Source organism: Tachyglossus aculeatus, chromosome 26 (assembly GCF_015852505.1).
Source record: "Tachyglossus aculeatus isolate mTacAcu1 chromosome 26, mTacAcu1.pri, whole genome shotgun sequence".
NCBI lineage: Eukaryota > Metazoa > Chordata > Mammalia > Monotremata > Tachyglossidae > Tachyglossus > Tachyglossus aculeatus.
In genome coordinates this window covers 12,736,624-12,758,896 of record NC_052091.1, presented here as the reverse complement: position 1 = coordinate 12,758,896, position 22,273 = coordinate 12,736,624, and the positions used below count along the sequence as shown (strand labels likewise).

Sequence of the window (22,273 nt, the reverse complement as noted above, 5' to 3'; positions counted from 1 at the left end):
TAAGCACTTAGCAAGTACCATTTAAAAAAATTATACTAGAAGGCTAGGACAGAAACAACTCAAAGTGGCTCCTCATTACTAAGGTTAAATGAACTCCCCTCAATGCTGGATATGATTTTACTACTTTACATTCAATTTCCTATCAAAATCCACCAGACTTGTCCAGAGTCTAACCCGCTGCTGTTGAGACAATAAAACAGCACTTTTGATTGGTCTAGTCTTTTCCTTGGCTCTCTATCACTTTTCTGCCACGCTTTATAGCTGAGAAGATGGAATGTCAATCTTGCAGGAGGGAAAGAAGAAAAAAAAAAAAGAATCCACTCCTGCACATTTTCACTTCTACCACAGTAACACAAAAATTTGAAAAGCTCTGGAAAAGTTTTCAAACAAATCACACTTGCCACATTGTTTTGTTAATTCTTCCCCAAGTGTGCTTTCTACTTTCTACTGTCGCTACTGATTTATGCTTCCACAACAGACAAGGGTCTGCAATATGAACACACTTTCCCCAAGAAGGGCCACACAACTTGGAAAATTTTTAGCTGCGGTTCACAATTCTTAGAAACCAGAGGAATCAAGTGGGTGCAACACTGACCAAAGATCCAACATTAGGCCGGCTGCTGCCTTGGCTGACCGCATACAAAGTCATTCTCCTACTTTTGGGCCTCCGTTTTCTTATCTGTTCAACCTGAGGAAATACTCCTCTTAAGCGATACTGCATATTTCCACACTAAGTAGTTTAAGCATCTCAGAATAAATATATATTGGAAAGTCAAGGTACTTTAGAAACACAAATTTAGGTTACTTTACTGTATTTAACATTGAAAAGTAAAAAACAGCAGGAGGTTCTCTGAGATCTGTATAATTGGTGACTTTGAAATCATTCAGAACAGTTCCACAATGATTTAGGTAAGTACTATAAATTGTTCACCAGGCAAACTAGGCTATCAACTTGTGTTATGCTTTAAACTTAAATGTTTGGGTTTGGCCCAAAACGCCCATGGGTCTTGTTATCTAATGAGATGCATGGTAGAGTTGCGGGGGGAAGGGGGGGCAGAGAAGGAGAAGCTAAGAATTTAAAGGGATTTGAAAAACTGAGGATAATTAATGAAACTACTGATTCTAGAAGAAAATCTATTCAGTAAGAAGTATGACCATACTCTCAGTGCTCTTTCTTAAAGCCAGTCTTGCTTAAAAAAGACATGATATTGAGAGAATTGGATGATTTAGAGCTTGCATTTGCCATGGAAACACTGTTATTTTATATTAGTGGATTTTTCTAGAAGATGCTAAATATCACCCAGGACTTAATTTTTTAAATGGGCAGAATGAGGAATGTCAGCAAACATGGCCAGTGAAAATTTTTATAAAATGATATTACACTGAACAGATCACACATTTCCCATTTTTTAGAAATGATTTTAAATTTGTTACTTTGTTTTAGCATTGATCTAATACATGAGAGCCTTGATGATGGTGGTGGTATGCTAAGCACTTACTACTACTACTACTACTACTACTAATAATAATAATAATGGTATTTGTTAAGTGCTTACTATGTGCCAAGCACTGTTCCAAGTGCTGGGGTAGATACAAGGTTGTCCCACGTGGGACTCACAGTCTTAATGCCCATTTTACAGATGTGATAACTGAGGCACCGAGAAGTTAAGTGACTTATCTAAAGTCACACAGCTGACAAGTGGTGGAGCAGGGATTAGAACCCAAGGCCTCTGACTCCCAAGCCAGGGCTCTTTCCACTAATCCATGCTGCTTCTATGCGTCAAGCTATGTTCTAAGCGCTAGGGTAGACACAAGCTAATCAGGTTGGGCACAGTTCCTGTCCCGCATGGGGCTCACAGTCTTCATCCCCATTTTACAGATGAGGAACTGAGGCACAGAGAAGTGACATGCCCAAGGTCACAAAGCAGACAAGAGCACAGGCTGGGGAGCCAGAGGTCATGGGTTCAAATCCCGGCTCTGCCAATTGTCAGCTGTGTGACTTTGGGCAAGTCACTTCACTTCTCTGTGCCTCAGTTACCTCGTCTTTAAAATGGGGATGAAGACTGTGAGCCCCACGTGGGACAATCCGATCACCTTGTATCCTCCCCAGCGCTTAGAACAGTGCTTTGCACATAGTAAGTGCTTAATAAATGCCAAAAAAAAAAGTGGCGGAGCTAGGATTAGAACGCAGGTCCTTCTGACGCCTATGCCCATGCTCTACCCATTATGTCAGGCTGTGAGCCTTGGAATGCCTCTGGAGACTGATGAAACAGCCAGTCAAAACTGCCAACTTCCTTATGAAACAGGTGTCCTCTAGACTGTAAACTTGTTAACTGCAGGGAACTCGCCTGCTAATTTTGTTGCACTGTACTCTCCCAAGCGCTTATTACAGTGCTCTGCACAAAATAAGCTATTAGCTATTAATACTCGGCATAGTCTTACGAAATGGGCATTCAGCCTCTGCAGCTTCTGCACTACAGTAAAACCAGAATACGTTCTCTTGTGAACACTGACCCTATACAGACAGATCTTATTTTATTTATTTATTTTCCTTGGACATATCTATTCTATTTATTTTATTTTGTTAGTATGTTTGGTTTTGTTCTCTGTCTCCCCCTTTTAGACTGTGAGCCCACTGCTGGGTAGGGACTGTCTCTATACGTTGCCAACTTGTACTTCCCAAGCGCTTAGTACAGTGCTCTGCACACAGTAAGCGCTCAATAAATACGATTGATGATGATGATGATGATCCCAGAAAATTTTCCCCAGGGCTCAGTCCACTGGACATTATTGCTGTTTGTACACATTCAGTACCAGGTTGCAGCCCCACCACTAATTTCTCAGTAATCCCTTGAACCCCCAGGTCCTACTGAATTTACAGTTGTTTTACTTTCCTCCACCTTAGGCAACTCTAGCTTGGATTAACACAAACCACAGATAAACCAGGAATCTCCTTATAGCTATTGTTTCACTATGCACCATCCTCACAATTAATTGATGGCATTTGGGCACTCACTGTGTGTAGAGCACTGTACTAAGCACTTGAGAGAGTACAATACATAGAGCTGGTAAACACATTCCCTGTCCACAAGGAGTTTATGGTCTAGAGTATACCAACTCCCTAAACTTGGCAAAAAACTACTGACCAGCTAAAAAACAAACTCCATTCCCGAACCCTCTGGAGGAGATACTAATGAGCAATGAAATGGCCAAAAGTCAAGAAACAGAATGGAGAGGAGACATAACAAAAGGCCTGGATAATCCATTTCAAATCAGTTGCATTAAAGCCTAGTCAATTATTTTTTTAACAACACACACATTTTACCCTACCTCACAAAAGGATCAAATACTCTTCTCAACTAAACGAAGATCCTGAGGCTCAACTCTTGGCAGACTTAAAAAAGCATATTTAATTACAAATCTACCCCCCAGAACTGGCTGCCAGAATGAAACAATGGATCCTTAACAGGCTATAAAAAAAAAACCCACTTTTTTTTTCCTCCAGAAAGTATTCTCCACAGATAAAAATGTATAAAAGCAGCATGGCCTAGTGGCTAAAGCACAGGCCTGGAAGTCAGAAGGACCTTGGGGTCTAATCCCTGCTCAATCACTTGTCTGCTGTGTGACTTGGGGCAAGTCACTTCACTTCTCTGTGCCTCAGTTACCTTATCTGAAAAATGGGGATTAGCTTGCATCTACCCCAGCGCTCAGTATAGTATAAGCAGTTTAACAAATACCCTAAAAAAATTAAAAACAGCAAGAAGTGGTTAGCTTGTCTGACTTGACACCTGGGCTGCTCCACTCCCACCCACTAGTAGGTCCTTTCCCATGTCCTCCACTGCTCAGGCTGCTACAACTTCATCAGGGAATTTTTTTGTCCATGCGTCTCCAGAGTTCAAAATCCTTGGCTGAACTACTTTATCAATAATAATTAAGGCATTTCTTAAGCGCCTGCTATGTGCAGGCACTGTACTAAGCATTGGGATTGGAGACAAGCAAACTGGGATGGCCACAGTCCCTGTCCCACATGGGGCTCTCAGTCTTGATTCCAAGCTACAGAGAGGATACCCACGTATGTCCCCTGGGAGCTATTTTTAATATGAAGTACAATGCCCATCTAGGCCAAGCGGGCAAGAGTCCTTTAAGATTCAAGTGAGCAAAAACAGAAGGACTCACATCCTCAAACAGCAGGTGGCAAGCAATTACAATTTATCATCGTAGGAAGGCCTTAGATGTACTCATGGACAAGAAACCCCAGTATTCCTACAATGTAGGGGTTGGGTTCTCACTTAATTTTCCATACATGTACACAAACCATTTCCTCTGACATCACACTGCATTGTAGCAAAACAGGTTCATTTGGGCAGTCAAATGTTTCTAGCTGAAATGTATCATGGAAATACGCATTACTTGTACTTCTCAAGTGCTTATTACAGTGCTCTGAACACAGTAAGCACTCAATACGACTGAATGAATCAGTCAATGGTATTTATTGAACGTTTACTGTGTGCAGAGCACTGTACTAAGCATTTGAGAACAATATGACACATTCCCTGCCCACAACCAGCTTACAGATTAGAGAAGGAGACAGACATTAATATAAATAAATTAGTGATATGTAGAAAAGTGCTGTGGGGCTGAGGGGGGATGGATATAGGGAGCAAGTCAGGGTGTCACAGAAGGGAGTTGTAGAAAGGTGATGTGCCATCATCTAGTCCGTTACTAGTCTAGGTTATTAGAGGGAGAGCTAAGGATGATAGAAGATATATCCCAAAACATGAGCAGCAAGGTCAAGTGACAACCACCACAGATCTCCTTCACCGTGAGATAAACTGGTAGAGGGGCCATTGGTCCGACCCAGAAACAGTATTTCTCATATTCTAAATTTTATTACTGAAGCTTGGGAAGCAGCGTGGCTTTAGTGGACTAAGTACGGACCTGGGAGCCAAAGGACCTGGATTCTAATTCCCGATTTGCCACATGCCTGCAGTGTGACCTTCAGTAAATCACTCGACTGCTCTGTGCCTCAGTTTCCTCAACTGCAAAATGGGGATTCAAACCTGTTCTTCCTCCTACTTAGGTTGTAAGCCCCATGGACCATATCCATACTGATTAACTTGTCTCTATCCCAGCGCTTACAACAGTGCTGGGCACATAGTAAGTGCTTAACACATACCATTAAAAAAAAGCTGTAGGCAGAGGGGCTATATTAGTCAGAACAAGAGAGGAACCTATATTTAATACTATGCCATCAAGTTATCTTTGTGATTTTCTTGAAAATATAAGTTCAAAAACAAGGAGCTAGTTACGAAAATAGTCAAAATTACTTACCGGCTTCAGTGAATTTGCTCGCATGCAAAACTTTATTCTTCAGGTCCTTAAAAAAATGAAAGGTCTGGATTTTAACTCCATCAATTTTGGGAAAGAGTATGGCAAAACCTGCTTCACCATCTTCTACTTCTTGAGGTCGATTGCTACCTGACCCCATTGGAGTAACTAGAAAAAAAACAACAATATGAACAATTTTTCTAACAGTCTTACAAATTTTCCCAAACCTATTCAATACCTTTCCATGAGTACGAACAGAAGATGGAATTGGAATCGAGTGCTTGCTTTGTGCAAAGCACTATGCTAGGCATTTGGGAAAGTACAATGTACTTGAGTTGGTAGATGTTATTCCTGCCCACAGGAGATTAAGTCTACAGGGGACAGAGATATTAAAATAAAGTACCAATGGGGGAAATAGTCGAGTACAAGACTATTTACATAAGTGCTATGAAGCTAGGGTGAATATTACTTAAGGGATACACAGCCCAGTACATAGTTGACAGTGAGGGCAGAACAGATAGGGAAAAGAGGGATTAATCAGGGAATCTGACAATTATGCTCTTCCCCTTCAAAGCCTTACTGAAGGCACATCTCCTCCAAAAGGCCTTCCTTGACAAAGCCCTCCTTCCCTCTTCTCCCTTCTGTTTCTCCTTGACTTGCTCCCTTCCTTCATGCCCTCCTCCCAGTCCCAGAGCACTTATGTACATATCTGTAAATGTATTTAATGTCCATCTCCCCCTCTAGACTGTAAATGCGTTGTGGGCAGGAAATGCGTCACTTTATTGTCATATTGTACTCTCCCAAGTGCTTAGTACAAGCGCTTGTAACAGTAAGCACTCAATAAATATGACAATGAGTGAAAGGAAGGAGTGTGGAATCAGGTGAGGATGACGATTTGCTTTGAGTTACCTAAAGAAGCTGATCAATGAGCTATTACACCCATTACCTGAGGAAACACACCTCTCCAAATATCCCTTCATTTCTGAAATATGGAAATAAGTTGGATGCATCAAGTTCTTCATACTCTATTACTTCCTCCAAACTGTAATTTATTTTAGAGTGTCTTCCCCACTACTGCCTCCACTATATTGACAGATCCTTGAGGGCAGGAATTGTAAAAGCTAACTCTATGGTCCTCACCAAAGCACTTAGTACAGTGTCCTCACACAGAAATCCCGTGCACCAAGGTGGAATAGCAATAATATTAATGAGATTTATTAAGTGGTTATTATATGCTGAGTACTGTATTAAGCACTGAGGTAGATACATGATATTCAGGTTGGACACACTACCTGTCCTAGATGGGGTTCACTATCTAAGAGGATAGAAGAGAGAACATTCAAATGGGGTTCTCATGATTTATTATCAAGATGAAACACTTGAGTCAAACTACACTGCACACTCCAGAAACTTCGAAAAGTTCCCATGCACCAACCACAAACAAAACATGTAGAGCCCCCAAGACATACCAGCCTGACTTTTAAAACAGGAATCCTCTGACTTATCTAAAAGCCCTTTCTTCATCTCATTCTCGAGCCAAAGGAAACTGCATTTTAAACACTATTGTTATTTTTCTGTTGCCTATGCTTCTCAATTTTTTTTAAAAAAGTGAAATTACAGAACAGTATGACAAATTAAGTGGTCAAGACTCCTCAAATAGAAAATGAAAAATAATGCATCAACATCTGGGAGAAACTTTCTTTAAAAACGACTGTCAAACTAAACTACCTACAGGACTGCCAAACTGAAAACTGGTGACTTTTATGAACTGAATTTATACAGACTTCAGAAAGTTTTGAATACTTTATATCTCCATCCAAATTAGCTTACTAGAATACTTTATAGACAAAACTCAGGTATCCAGAAAGTCAAGTTTGCTTTTTTGAGTGAGAGGGCTAGAAAAGCTTACCCATTCTAGTAATTGTCAGAGTTCAAGAAGGGTAGACAACACATGAAAAAGAATGATCGATTTTGGTATGACAAAAATACTGCTTTTAAAAAGCTACATATTGATCTGATTTTCAAATCTGCAGAATTCTGCTAATTGTGCCGTTAGTTGTTTAGAATCCCACACATTTACCCACTGACAGAAAAGACAAGACTCATGTTTGTCCTCTTTTCAACTGAGTTAACACCGTCACACTGGTTACTCTCACCTACGATTCCAGGGGTCACCATCCCAAGAACTTGGCATCTTTTTGGCAACAACTTCTCCAGTGCAATTGCTGTTTCTTTGCTGTTTCTTTTTCTTGCTACAAGAAAATATGAAACCGTTAAATGTTCCTAATACATTTCATTTGCTAAGAGATAAATTGAGATATGGTGTCTCTATTTGAAACAAGCTTCAATGCCATGCAGTGTGACTTTAAACTAGGCCTGTTTTAAAAGGTCAGCTTAGAGAAGGAGACAGTATTTGTTCCTTATTTATGTTTGAAGGTTGCAAAAGAAAGTCAACATTGTCATTTTGGAACCATTTAGCATTAAGTCTCAGAGAACTGGAACCAAAGGACGTTTAGTGGTTCTGCCTTCGTGATCTCCGATGCCCATTTCCTGTTTCAATCTATTACCTTCTCCCTCCCCACTTCCCTGCAACTGATTTCAAACAAATAACGGTCACGGTTCCCTTCTTTCTGTTCAGTGGACACAACTATTTTTTTTTCATGGACTATCCACTGAATGTATCACAGTACACTGTGACAATAATGTGTAAAATGCAGTCAGTTCTCTCCTAACACGTCTTGGCTATGCATTCTGAATAAGAGGCTGTTGAGGAATTAGGCATGCTCTCCCAACAACATGCATTTGTCCGGAAAGAACACAATGTGATGTCCAAAAAGCTGTGTACACGCATGTGGAATCAGTCAGGCCGTGCATACTACGATTTGAGTGTGTCGCACTTGGGATTCTTCAAGAACTTAACCCTCGGGTCATTGGAGAACTGACTGTGCTTGAATTTCACCCATGAACGGACCTTTTCACGTACACCACCACGGTTCAATGTGTTCAGTTGTCAAAACACAAAGACCCTCAAGGTGCTTCAAGATGGGCATGTCACAACTCAGCCCACACAAAGAATACACATGCTTATTTGTATTCTACCAGGGAAGTAGCAACCCACAACAGAGCCAAAGGCAATGTTTCATTCTCAGGGAAATAACTGTCAATTATCTACTTCAACTTCCAACCCAGGTAACCAAACAAACAACAAAAAAAATTCCAAGAGTATGTGAAAACCTTGAGGCCCACCCTAATCTTACTTTACTTGGTTAAATTTACTTTGTGCTTTCGAAACACCGGGGGCATCAATTTCTGACTCAGATGTCCCATTTTAGCCTATAGGTTAATATAAAGGTTATAATTAGATACTGTAGTTTGGAACCTTTTAGACTGTGAGCCCACTGTTGGGTAGGGACTGTCTCTATATGTTGCCAACTTGTACTTCCCAAGTGCTTAGTACAGTGCTCTGCACACAGTAAGCGCTCAATAAATACGATTGATGATGATGATGAAACAAATCAGTCCTGAAAAATTGTCATAGAAAATCTGCCACATGGATAAGTGGTAGCTGGATAATAATAATAATGGTATTCATTAAGTGCTTACTCCGTGCAAGGCACTGAACTAAGCGCTGGGGCTGTTCCCACGTGGGGCTCACAGTCTTAATCCCCATTTTACAGATGAGGTAACTGAGGCACAGAAAAGTGAAGTGACTTTCCCAAGGTCATACAGTGGGTAAGTGGCACAGCTGGGATTGGAACCCATGACCTTCTGACTCCTAGGACCGTGCTCTGTCCGCTATAAGGTGAGTTTATTGTAAGGTATTTCAAGAGACACCAATTTTCAAGGGCAGTTTAAAATGGGCTATGGAATCTGAAAAATCAGTCTTTGGGGGCAAATGGGATACCCAAGGCTCATCGATGAACAAGCTTTAGGTATCACGTCAATAACCTTACCTAAAGGTAATGACCCCCCCAAGCCTCATGTTTGGTTACACAGGGGGGAGGAAACCAGTTTGAAAGAAGTCCATTATAATTTTGTATTCACCTTTCTTCTGACCATGACCTTCTTCCTGTCCACTGAAAGTATCAGCATCAGCCATATAGAGAACGGTTTGTGGCAGTACGTGCACCTTCTGCAAAACAGAATAATCAAAACTGGAACACAGCTATCCACCAGCACTGAATGATATCTGAAATGGCATCCCCTTCTTTTATAGTTCACACTCCAGGCTTGTGCGCTCTGGAGCTCTGATCAGAGCAACCCAGTAACAGCAGCTCCAATATACGGAATGCCTGCCACAAATTAATTCTTAGCCCAGTTATAACAGAAACTTCTTCAAATCTGAATGGAGAGAATCTTTTGTGACTCACATACAGTAAATGTGTGCTTTAAAAAAAAAGATGTGAAACTACTTGGCCAAAAGGGGCTACGTAGTACATACTGTACTCAAAAAAAGTCCTTTGCTAGTAAGTGGCTCAGGATCTTGGTTCCCAGATTGCTGAAGAAGCAGCAGTGCCTGGAAGTCTCAGCTACTTAGGAGTGCTCACTTCACCCTGAATAGAGAAGTGGACTAGAAAAGGTGTCACTAAAATTTGCCTACCTCACCTGGCTAAACTGCCCTGGCAGACTGCAACTACTGAACTATATTTTGACAGTGCAAAAAACAAACACCACAAAATACACACACAAAGAAAATAACCATCAAGCCCTGGAATATCAGGATACTATGTGACTATGAAAACAGTCAATGGCCTATAAGAACAGCTGTCACGGCCCAGGAACTGGTTAGGTACAGTGTTGATAGCGCAGTATTAGCCAAGGCTAGATATGAGGAAAAGAACAGTTCATAGATAGATGCTGGACATATAAACCTTCTTTTGAAGTGGTCTAGCCTCTTCAATAATAATAATTATGGCATTTGTTAAGCGCTTAGTATGTGCCAGGCACATATTATGTGTACTATGCACTGGGGTGGTTGGACACAGTCCCTGTCCCACATGGGGCTCATGGTCTTAATCCCCATTTTACAGATGAGGTAACGAGGCACAGAGAAGTGAAGTGACTTGCCCAAGAACAACAATGGTCCGGAGTTGCATTTGGAATCACACAATCACTAATATTGGGCTTCTCAAATCTTGCCATAGGTAAAATACACCTGAATCTGTGACTTTTGGGCATTTGATATTTACCCCACAGCACCTGGTTACCTACCTTTAATATCAATAAATAATTTATAATATATAATTTAATGCTTGTCCTCCCCTTTAGACTGTAAGCTTGTTGTGGGCAGGAAATGTGTCTTCCAACTCTGTTGTACTGTACTCTCCCAAGTACAGCACATAATAAGGGCTCAATAAATACCAGTGATGAAGACAGGTATGTGGGACAGCCTGAGACGATGCTAAAGTTGCCCCTGCAACTAAAGCACTTTGTCTCCATCATTAGTGCTTATGTCCCTGCAATGTCAAACAATGGTAGAGGGGAAAAAAAAGGTTTCTATAAAGATTTAGACAAACTTAAAGGAGTGGGCCAGGATAGGACAAAATCATCAAAATGGGCAATTTTCACACTAAAGATGAAAGAGAAGTCCACATTCGTTAGAAAGTCACTGGGCTGCATGAGATCAACAATCTCAACAGTCTCTTCCTACTTTAGTGGAGTGATTGAGCCAAACACAATCTCGTGAACATCAACCCCATCTTTCTCTTGGCAAACCAAAAACACCCCAGGTGCAAACACGATCCAAAGACTGGCATCTCATCAATAAGTGCATCGTGGAGAATTCATGAAAGTTGTGGCTCACAGCAACAATGTGTGTGGCAAAATGACGATCATTGTTTGATACACTCCGTGCTCCCATTGACTACACAACCACTGCATCAAAAAGTGTCCCTCACCTCGTCAAGACAGCTCACTGAAAAAATAAAACTCCTGAAGAATGACGACACCCACCAGAAGCTCGGTGACAATACTACAGCAGCCCTACTGGAGCCACTAACGTGCACCACAATCCTCAATACAGACAACGAATGGTCACTGCTCTGTGATATTACCAGGCTGTTGTCACGATATTGCCAACGCTGGTTTGAGGCAAATGACTCAATGATAAAGTGCTGATTTGCAGCAACATGGTGACTGCACCCCGATACCAAAGAAAAGCAAGGTACAAGGGCATCTGTGACACGACAAGCAAATCAAGTTAAGGAACACGGGCAGGGATGCCAAAGCACACAACCAATTCAAAGCTAAGCAGAGCCCCATGAAACCAAGAACTTTTACAAAGCAGTAAAAAAGTGAAGCACTACATATTTAAAGAGAGAAGAGGGCTCCAGTCTCATCCCAAAGAAGGAAAGAATTCTGAAGAGCTGGTTTCAGAATTTCGATACTCTCTTCAATATACCTTCTACTATTTTACAGGTGAGGCCATTCAAGACATAGACAGCCTTCCAACTTGCTAAAAACATGGCAACTGCCCCAATGATTGAGGAAGGCATCCTGGCAGAAACATAAAAAATGGGAAAGCACCCAAATCTAATGGCATGCTCACTGAGATTTACCAACATGAAAGACAGAGGCTGTTAGGGGATGCACGTTATCAGGTTTCTGATGAACTACAGGTCTACAAGGGTATAGTGCGGTCCAAACTTCTCTAAGGCTCCCAAACAGGCTCACAACTTACTTTTTGAACAGTTCCAACAGCATCACCTCCAGGCTATTCTTAACCTCAAATGGCAAGGCAGGATCACACACAATCAACTTCCTAAAATGGAAAGTAGAAATGCCTACTGGAAATGTCTAGTGGGTTCTAAGGTTGGCTTTGCCAATTGCCTACAGTGTGACCTGGGGCCAGCCACTAACTTCTCTGAGCCACAGTTCCCTCATCTGCGAAATGGGGATTCAATTCTCCCTCCTACTTGGACGGCGAGCTAAATGTGGGACAGGAACTTGGTCCAACCAGATCACCCTGAATCTACCCCAACACTTTGTTCGGTGCTTGGAATAAAGTGCTTAACAAATACCGATGATTACGATAATCGTCAGTCTTCTGGCAATGACGGTTTGCTCACCATGGCCCATGGTGCCGAATGGGACACGGATGGCAGGACGCTCAAGCACTTGCTATAGGGTGAGATGAAACTGAGAAACAAAGGAAGAACTAGAGAGAAAACATTTTAAGGATATGAAAAAAAACCAAAGCCAAAAACAATGCTGTATTCCAACTGAAAACTGGGAGTCAATTGTCACAAATTGACCTCGTGGTGCTCTGCAATAAGGACTGGCTCTTTCTCCAGGAGAAACTTTGTACATGAAAATAGCCCCAGTTGTTGCAAACACAGTACCACACCACAGGATAAGTTTTGTGTTTACCCAAGGCATCTGGGACTATGGGTGCGCCTTAATCTTTTGAGTGACACACACACACCCATAAGTGACTTTCACCAGCAGTGGCATTTTCAAGTACAAAAGCCAACTATACTCATGACAACTCTAGCGAGCAGTCACAAAAGAATACCTAAAAAGAGTTTCCAAAAATATACAAAGTATTACTATCAAGAGCTATTTAGGAGGATGAGTTAAAAAAACGAAGAAATAGCTAAAACTTTTTGTGGTAGCTCATGGTTCTCAGCTATTTCAATATAAACACAAAAAGTGTTTTAAAGTAGAAAAATGCTTAATTTTACGGTGACTGATCAAAATACGATGGCTAGCCTCAAAATGCCTTCAGAAACCATTACTCAAGACAATAGAAATACAATTCCACGTGAAATGTGTCACAGGATGAGCAACAAAATTACATTTAAATGAGATCTTAATAAATACTCAAAGTAAACAAGCTAAACTTCATGCTTAACACCCGCTACCACTTTCTTGGGAGAGGGAGAAGGTTGAGCTCTTATCCTTTTAGAAAAAAGATTCAGGAATATTCATTTGGGTAAATTTGTGTCCCATTAAGATTGCAAAATTCCTTGCCCACAAGGGAAGCAATGTTACTTATATGCCCTATGAAAGATCACTTATAAAGTATTAAAATCAGTCAGTTATTTTTACTGAACTCCTACTGTGGGCACAGCACTGTACTGAGTTCTTGGGAGAGTGCAATATAAGAGTTGGACTGAGCAACGAAATAGAAAGAGGAACAAAACATAACACCTGCAAAAAGTTTACCTGGTCTGTAAGCTTATAAAAAGGGTGTTTTTCAATCAGAAGAATGAAAATTATCTCAAACACTTGCTACTAGAACTAAATTTAAGGGGCATTTTACATGTCCTAAAGACAGCTACTCCAGGTAGAGAATCCCCTGACAATGGGGTTCAGGTGTCTGGAGAGGCAATTTAACTTGACAACAGCTGCAATATATTAGAATTTCATTTTTGATTCCTTCTGTAGATATTCAAGAGAACTTAAAATTGACTGGAATACACTCTGAGCCCCATGTGGGACAGGGACTGTATCCAGCCTGATTGATATATCTATCCCAGCGCTTAGAAGAGGGCTTGTTTAATATAATAAGGAGGAGGAGAAGAAGGAAGAAGAAGAAGAAAGGAGGAGGAGGAGAAAGGAAAAGAAGGGAGGAGGAGGAGAAGTACTAGTTATTTTTTTTTGTTAGTATGTTTGGTTTTATTCTCTATCTCCCCCTTTTAGACTGTGAGCCCACTGTTGGGTAGGGACTGTCTCTATATGCTACCAACTTGTACTTCCCAAGCGCTTAGTACAGTGCTCTGCACACAGTAAGCGCTCAATAAATACGATTGATTGATAGTTACTTTCTGGACAAGTGATCACCCTCTTGCTCTTTTTTAAAACAAGTATTTACTCAATTATTTGTGCACAGGCTTACTACAGGTTCTTTTCCTAATCAGCTTTCTTGATACTACTAGTTTGGAAGATAAAAAGATTATTTCCATTCCTAATTATCGTGGGTAACTGATGTAACTGTCAGTAGCAAAGCAAACTGCTGAAAATCAGCAGTAGTTGTGCTCACTTGGGTCTGAAATGGGTTTTAATTGCACATTCGTGTGCACTTCACAGTGTGCCTCTCGACCTGCTTAATCATTCGCTGCACTCTGTCCCAAGCTGGGGAACATAATGGATAGGGACGAAAATGCATACAGCACCATACAAAAAGCTAGTAGTGTCGGGCACATAGTGAGCACTTAATTATTATTATAATAATTATAATATTATATAATTATTAATAATGATCAGCAGCGTAGCCTAATGAATAAAGCACAGGCCTGGGAGTCAGAAGGACCTGGGTTCTAATCCCGGCCCTGTCACTTATCTGCTGTCTGACCTTGGGCAAATCACTTCACTTCTCTGATCCTCAGTTACCTCATCTATAAATGGGGATTAAGGCTGGGAGCCCCATGTGGGACAGGGGGGCTCATATCTCCTCCTGCCTTCAGGACGTCTCCATCTGGATGTCTGTCCGCCATCTAAAACTCAATATGTCCAAGACTGAACTCCTTATCTTCCCCCAAAACCCTGCCCTCTCCCTGACTTTCCCATCACTGTAGCCGGCACTACAATCCTTCCCATCTCACAAGCCCGCAACCTAGGTGTCATCTTCGACTCCCCTCTCTCGTTCACCCCTCACATCCAATCCATCACCAAAACCTGTCGATCTCACCTCCGCAACATCGCCAAGATCTGCCCTTTCCTCTCCATCCAAACCGCGACCTTGCTGGTCCAATCTCTCATCCTATCCCGACCGGATTACTGCATCAGCCTCCTCTCTGATCTCCCATCCTCCTGTCTCTCGCCACTTCAGTCTATACTTCACACTGCTGCCCGGATTATCTTTGTGCAGAAACGCTCTGGGCATGTCACTCCCCTCCTCAAAAATCTCTGGTGGCTGCCTGTCAACCTATGAATCAAGCAAAAACTCCTCCCTCTCGGCTTCAAGGCTGTCCATCACCTCGCTCCCTCCTACTTCACCTCCCTTCTCTCCTTCTCCAGCCCAGCCCACACCCTCTGCTCCTCAGCTGCTAACCTCCTCACTGTACCTAATTCTCGCCCGTCCCGCCGTCGACCCCCGGCCCACGTCCTTCCCCTGGCCCGAAATACCCTCCCTCTACACATACTCCAAGCTAGCTCTCTTCCTCCCTTCAAAGCCCTACTGAGAGCTCACCTCCTCCAAGAAGCCTTCCCAGAGTGAGCCCCCCTTTCCCTCTCCACCTCCCCATCCCCCCAACCCTACCTTCTTCCCCTCCCCACAGCACTTGTATTTATATTTGTACAGATTTATTACTCTATTTCACCTGTATTTACTATTGTATTTATTTTGTTAATGTGCATATAGCTTTAATTCTATTTGTTCTGACAACTTTGACACTTGTCTCCATGTTCTGTTTTGTCGTCCATCTCCCCCTTCTAGCCTGTGAGCCCGTTCCTGGGTAGGAACAGTCTCTATATGTTGCCGACTTGTACTTCCCAAGCGCTTAGTACAGTGCTCTGCACAGTAAGCACTCAATAAAAGTGATTAAATGAAGGATCCTCATCTATAAATGGGGATTAAGACTGGGAGCCCCATGTGGGACAGGGACTGTGTCCAACCTGATTCCCTTGTATCTACCCCAGCACTTAGAACAGTGCCTGGAATATCATAAGCACTTAATAAATACCATTATTATGTGGGACAGGACAGGGATTGCGTCCAAATGCCATGAAGGATAATCAGCATGGCATACTGCATAGATCATGGGCACTGGAGTCAGAAGGTCATGGGTTCTAATTCCAGCTTCGCCACTTATCTGCTTAGGTGACCGTGGGCAAGACACTTAACAGAGAAGCAACGTGGCTTAGTGGAAAGAGCACGGCCTTGGGAGTCAGAGGTCATGGGTTCTAATCCCAGCTCTGCTGCTTATCAGCTGTGTGACTTTGGGCTACTCACTTCAATTCTCTGTGCCTCAGTTACCTCATCTGTAAAATGGGGCTGAGCCCCACATGGGCCACCCTGATAAGCTTGCAGCCATCCAAGCGCTTAGAACAGTGCTTGGCACATAGTAAGTGCTTAACAAATACCACCACTGTTACTTTTCCGTGTCTCAGTTATTTCATCTGTAAAACGGGGATCGAAACCGCGAGCCCCACGAGGGACTGTATCCAGCCCGATTTGTGTGTATCCACCCCAGGGCTTAGTGCATAGTAAGCGCTTAACAAATGCCATAACTATTAGTCAGAGGTCATGGGTTCTAATCCTGGCTCTGCCACTTGTCAGATGGGTGACTTTGTCCACGTCACGTCACTTCTCTGGGCCTCAGTTACCTCTTCTGTAAAATGGGAATTAAGACTGTAAACCCCATGTGGGACAACCTAATTACCTTGTATCCCCCCAGCGCTTAAAACAGTGCTCGGCACATAGTAAGCGTTTAACAAATGCCATCATTATTATTATTATTACTACCTGTCTCTACCCCAGTGCTTAGTACAATGTCTGGCACCTAGTAGGTGCTTACTACCATTAAAAAAGAAACCCAAAACAAAACTTGTTTGTGCAGGCTCTTGGTCCTCCCCTCGGGATAGGGGTGGGGGGGAACAGGATGCATCCATTGTCCGGGCTGGTGGCTAAATCCCAGATTAGGGAATTCTCAGGGGGCCCAATGGCCACGGCCCCCATTCATTCATTGAATGGGGTTTACTGGAGAAGCAGTGTGGCTCAGAGGAAAGAGCCCGGGCTTGGGAGTCAGAGGCCATGGGTTCTAATCCCAGCTCTGCCACTTGTCAGCTGGGTGACTTTGGGCAAGTCACTTAACTTCTCTGTGCCTCAGTTCCCTCATCTGGAAAATAGGATTAAGCAGCGAGGCTCAGTGGAAAGAGCACGGGCTTGGGAGTCGGAGGTTATGGGTTCTAATACCAGCTCCGCCGCTTGTCAGCTCTGTGACTTTGGGAAAGTCACTTCACTTCTCTGGGCCTCAGTTACCTCATCTGTAAGATGGGGACTAAGACTGTGAGCCCCATGTGGAACAACCTGGTCACCTTGGATCCCCCCCGCGCTTAGAACAATGCTCGGCACATAGTAAGCACTTAACAAATACCATCATCATCATCAAGACTGTGAGCCCCCCGTGGGACAACCTGATCACCCTGTATCCTCCCCAGCGCTTAGAACAGTGCTTGGCACATAGTAGGCGCTTATCAAATGCCATCATCATCATCATTAAGACTGTGAGCCCCACGTGGGACAACCTGATCACCCTGTATCCTCCCCAGCACTTAGAACAGTGCTTGACACATAGCAGGCGCTTATCAAATGCCATCATCATCATCATTAAGACTGTGAGCCCCCCGTGGGACAACCTGATCACCCTGTATCCTCCCCAGTGCTTAGAACAGTGCTTGGCACATAGTAGGTGCTTATCAAATGCCATCATCATGATCATCATTAAGACTGTGAGCCCCACGTGGGACAACCTGATCACCCTGTATCCTCCCCAGCGCTTAGAACAGTGGTGGGCACATAGTAGGCGCTTATCAAATGCCATCATCATCATCATTAAGACTGTGAGCCCCCCGTGGGACAACCTGATCACCCTGTATCCTCCCCAGCGCTTAGAACAGTGCTTGGCACATAGTAGGCGCTTATCAAATGCCATCATCATCATCATTAAGACTGTGAGCCCCACGTGGGACAACCTGATCACCCTGTATCCTCCCCAGCACTTAGAACAGTGCTTGACACATAGCAGGCGCTTATCAAATGCCATCATCATCATCATTAAGACTGTGAGCCCCCCGTGGGACAACCTGATCACCCTGTATCCTCCCCAGTGCTTAGAACAGTGCTTGGCACATAGTAGGTGCTTATCAAATGCCATCATCATGATCATCATTAAGACTGTGAGCCCCACGTGGGACAACCTGATCACCCTGTATCCTCCCCAGCGCTTAGAACAGTGGTGGGCACATAGTAGGCGCTTATCAAATGCCATCATCATCATCATTAAGACTGTGAGCCCCACGTGGGACAACCTGATCACCCTGTATCCACCCCAGCGCTTAGAACAGTGGTGGGCACATAGTAGGCGCTTATCAAATGCCATCATCATCATCATTAAGACTGTGAGCCCCACGTGGGACAACCTGATCACCTTGTATCCTCCCCAGTGCTTAGAACAGTGCTTGGCACATAGTAGGTGCTTATCAAATGCCATCATCATGATCATCATTAAGACTGTGAGCCCCACGTGGGACAACCTGATCACCCTGTATCCTCCCCAGCGCTTAGAACAGTGGTGGGCACATAGTAGGCGCTTATCAAATGCCATCATCATCATCATTAAGACTGTGAGCCCCCCGTGGGACAACCTGATCACCTTGTATCCTCCCCAGCCCTTAGAACAGTGCTTGGCACATAGTAGGCGCTTAACAAATGCCATCATCATCATCACCAAGACTGTGAGCCCCACGTGGGACAACCCGATCACCTTGTATCCTCCCCAGCGCTTAGAACAGTGCTTGGCACATAGTAGGCGCTTGTCAAATGCCATCATCATCATCATTAAGACTGTGAGCCCCACGTGGGACAACCCGATCACCTTGTATCCTCCCCAGCGCTTAGAACAGTGCTTGGCACATAGTAGGCGCTTGTCAAATGCCATCATCATCATCATTAAGACTGTGAGCCCCACGTGGGACAACCTGATCACCTTGTATCCTCCCCAGCGCTTAGAACAGTGCTTGGCACAGCGTAAGTGCTTAACAAATGCCATCATCACCAAGACTGTGAGCCCCACGTGGGGCAACCTGATCACCTTGTATCCTCTCCAACGCTTGGCACATAGTAAGCGCTTAACAAATGCCATCATCAACATCAAGACTGTGACCTGATCACCTTGTATCCTCCCCAGTGCTTGGCACGTAGTAAGCGCTTAACAAATGCCATCATCATCATCAAGACTGTGAGTTCCACGTGGGACAACCTGGTTATCCTGTATCCTCCCCAGCTCTTAGAACAGTGCCGGGCACATAGTAAGCGCCCAACAAACGCTATCGTGATTACTTTCTGGCTGCTTACTGCGTGCAGAGCACTGTACCGGGCTCTTGGACGGCACGATTGGGCGCGGGGTGCGAGGGTGACTTGCCTCCAGCTCCTGGGCTAAGGCGTGGACCAGGGAGTGTCCGTGGGCGTGGGCGGGCTGGGCGGTGGCCACCCAGGCGATGGTCTGCTGGGTCCGCAGGAGGCGTCGAGCACACTCCCGCCACAGGCGACACACGCTGAAAACAAGCACGGGGACAAAGGTGAGCCCGCTGTTGGGTAGGGGCCCTCTCTACATGTTGCCAACTTGTACTTCCCATGCGCTTAGTACAGTGCTCTGCGCACGGTAAGCGCTCAATAAATACGATTGAATGAATGAATGAAAGGTCGGGGGGCAGGCCTGGGGCCGCCCGGCACGACCCCCGACCGCCTCCCCGGGCCCAACGACCCCTCAGTCGATCAGTCGTAGTTATTGAGCGCTTACTGTGTGCGGAGCACTGTACTAAGCGCTTGGGAAGTACAAGTTGGCAACACACAGAGACGGTCCCTACCCAACAGTGGGCTCACAGTCTAGAAGGGGGACCCCTCGGACCCCGCTCCGGAGGGAAGGAAGGAGGGATGGAAGGATGGAGAAGGGATGGAGGACCCCCCCCCCCCCCCCCCGCCGGGATAGGGCCGAGGAGACGGGCCTGGCCGGCGGTCGCCCCCTCCCTCCGGGTCAAAGGTCAGGCGGCAGGCCCGGGGCCGCTCGGCACGACCCCCGACCACCCCTCGGACCCCGCTCCGGAGGGAAGGAAGGAGGGATGGAGGGAGGGATGCAGGGGCCGGCGGTCACCCCTCCCTCCGGGTCAAAGGTCAGGCGGCAGGCCCGGGGCCGCTCAGCACGACCCCCGACCGCCTCCCCGGGCCCAACGACCCCTCAGACCGCGCTCCGGAGGGAAGGAAGGAGGGATGGAGGGAGGAAGGGATGGGAGGACGGAGAAGAGATGGAGGAACCCCCCCCCCTCCCGGGATATGGCCAAGGAGAGGAGCCTCTCCACGCCCCCGGGCCTCGGCCTGGCCGGCGGTCACCCCCTCCCTCCCTCCGGGTCAAAGGTCAGGCGGCAGGCCCGGGGCCGTTCGGCACGACCCCCGACCGCCTCCCCGGGCCCAAAGCCCCCTCGGACCCCGCTCCGGAGGGATGGAAGGAGGGAGGGAAGGAAGAAGGGATGGAGGACCCCCCCCCCTCCCGGGATATGGCCGAGGAAACGGGCCTGGCCGGCGGTCACCCCCTCCCTCCGGGTCAAAGGTCAGGCGGCAGGCCCGGGGCCGCTCGGCACGACCCCCGACCACCCCTCGGACCCCGCTCCGGAGGGAAGGAAGGAGGGATGGAGGGAGGGAGGGAGGGATGCAGGGGCCGGCGGTCACCCCTCCCTCCGGGTCAAAGGTCAGGCGGCAGGCCCGGGGCCGCTCAGCACGACCCCCGACCGCCTCCCCGGGCCCAACGCCCCTCGGACCCCGCTCCGGAGGGAAGGAAGGAGGGATGGAGGGAGGAAGGGATGGGAGGACGGAGAAGAGATGGAGGAACCCCCCCCCCTCCCGGGATATGGCCAAGGAGAGGAGCCTCTCCACGCCCCCGGGCCTCGGCCTGGCCGGCGGTCACCCCCTCCCTCCGGGTCAAAGGTCAGGCGGCAGGCCCGGGGCCGTTCGGCACGACCCCCGACCGCCTCCCCGGGCCCAAAGCCCCCTCGGACTCCGCTCCGGAAGGAAGGAAGGAGGAATGGAGGAAAGGACGGAGAAGGGATGGAGGACCCCCCCCTTCCGGGATATGGCCGAGAAGACGGGCCTGGCCGGCGGTCACCCCCTCCCTCCCTCCGGGTCAAAGGTCAGGCGGCAGGCCCGGGGCCGCTCGGCACGACCCCCGACCGCCCCCCCGGGCCCAGTGCCCCCTCGGACCCCGCTCCGGAGGGAGGGAAGGAAGGAGGGATGGATGAAAGGACGGGGAAGGGATGGAAGAACCCCCCCTCCAGAGCTATGGCCGAGACGACGGGCCTGGCCGGCGGTCACCCCCTCCCTCCCTCCGGGTCAAAGGTCAGGCGGCAGGCCCGGGGCCGCCCGGCACGACCCCCGACCGCCTCCCCGGGCCCAACGAACCCTCGGACCCCGCTCCGGAGGGAAGGAAGGAGGGATGGGGGAAAGGACGGAGAAGGGATGGAGGACCCCCCCCCTCCCGGGATAGGGCCGAGGAGACGGGCCTGGCCGGCGGTCAGCCCCTCCCTCCCTCCGGGTCAAAGGTCAGGCGGCAGGCCCGGGGCCGTTCGGCACGAGCCCCGACCGCCTCCCCGGGCCCAACGCCCCCTCGCCCCCCGCTCTGGAGGGACGAAGAGATGGAGGGATGGAGAAGAGATGGAGGGATGGAGAAGGGATGGAGGACCCCCCCCCCCCAGCCCCCCGGGATATGGGGGAGGAGAGGGGCCCGTCCGCGGGCCCGGGCCTCGGCCCGCCCGGCGGTCCCGTCCCCTCCCTCCCGTGGGGTCCCGCTCACCCCGCCGCCCGCAGCAGCGCCTTGGTGGGCAGGAAGGTGAAGATCCGCTCCACCACCTCGGCCAGGTTGCTCAGGACGAAGGCGCTTCGGGGGTCCATGGAAGGGATGGACGGGTCGCCGCCGCCGCCGCCGCCATCCACGGGCTCCATCCTCTCTCTTCCCCCATGCCCCGCCCCGCTCTCCCCTCGCGCGCATGCGCGCCCCCCTTTAGCCGCGGCTACGGCGGCCCAGAGGGACAAACGTCCTCTCGGGACCAAAACGGAGACGTCCCTCCTCCGCTTGGGAGGCGGGACGCAGACCACGTGACTCGGGGAAGCCGGACTTCATTCATTCATTCATTCATTCATTCATTCGATCGTATGTATTGAGCGCTTACTGGGTGCAGAGCGCTGGACTAAGCGCTTGGGAAGTCCAAGAGAAGCAGCGTGGCTCAGTGGACAGAG

The 22,273-nt window shown here is 46.9% G+C and overlaps 1 protein-coding gene across 1 annotated transcript in view; it reads right to left on the bottom strand.

Moving 5' to 3' along the window:
- FBXO22 (F-box protein 22) overlaps positions 1–21,979 on the bottom strand; it is a 31,817-nt gene extending 9,838 nt beyond the window's left edge. Inside the window, exons 1-5 of the mRNA XM_038766919.1 lie at positions 21,831–21,979; positions 19,413–19,545; positions 9,373–9,460; positions 7,485–7,580; positions 5,332–5,496 (exon numbers count right to left, since the gene is read on the bottom strand). Of these exons, the coding sequence (XP_038622847.1) occupies positions 5,332–5,496; positions 7,485–7,580; positions 9,373–9,460; positions 19,413–19,545; positions 21,831–21,979 (631 nt within the window). The remainder of the gene's footprint in view (positions 1–5,331; positions 5,497–7,484; positions 7,581–9,372; positions 9,461–19,412; positions 19,546–21,830) is intronic.
- Positions 21,980–22,273: the final 294 nt, after the last annotated feature.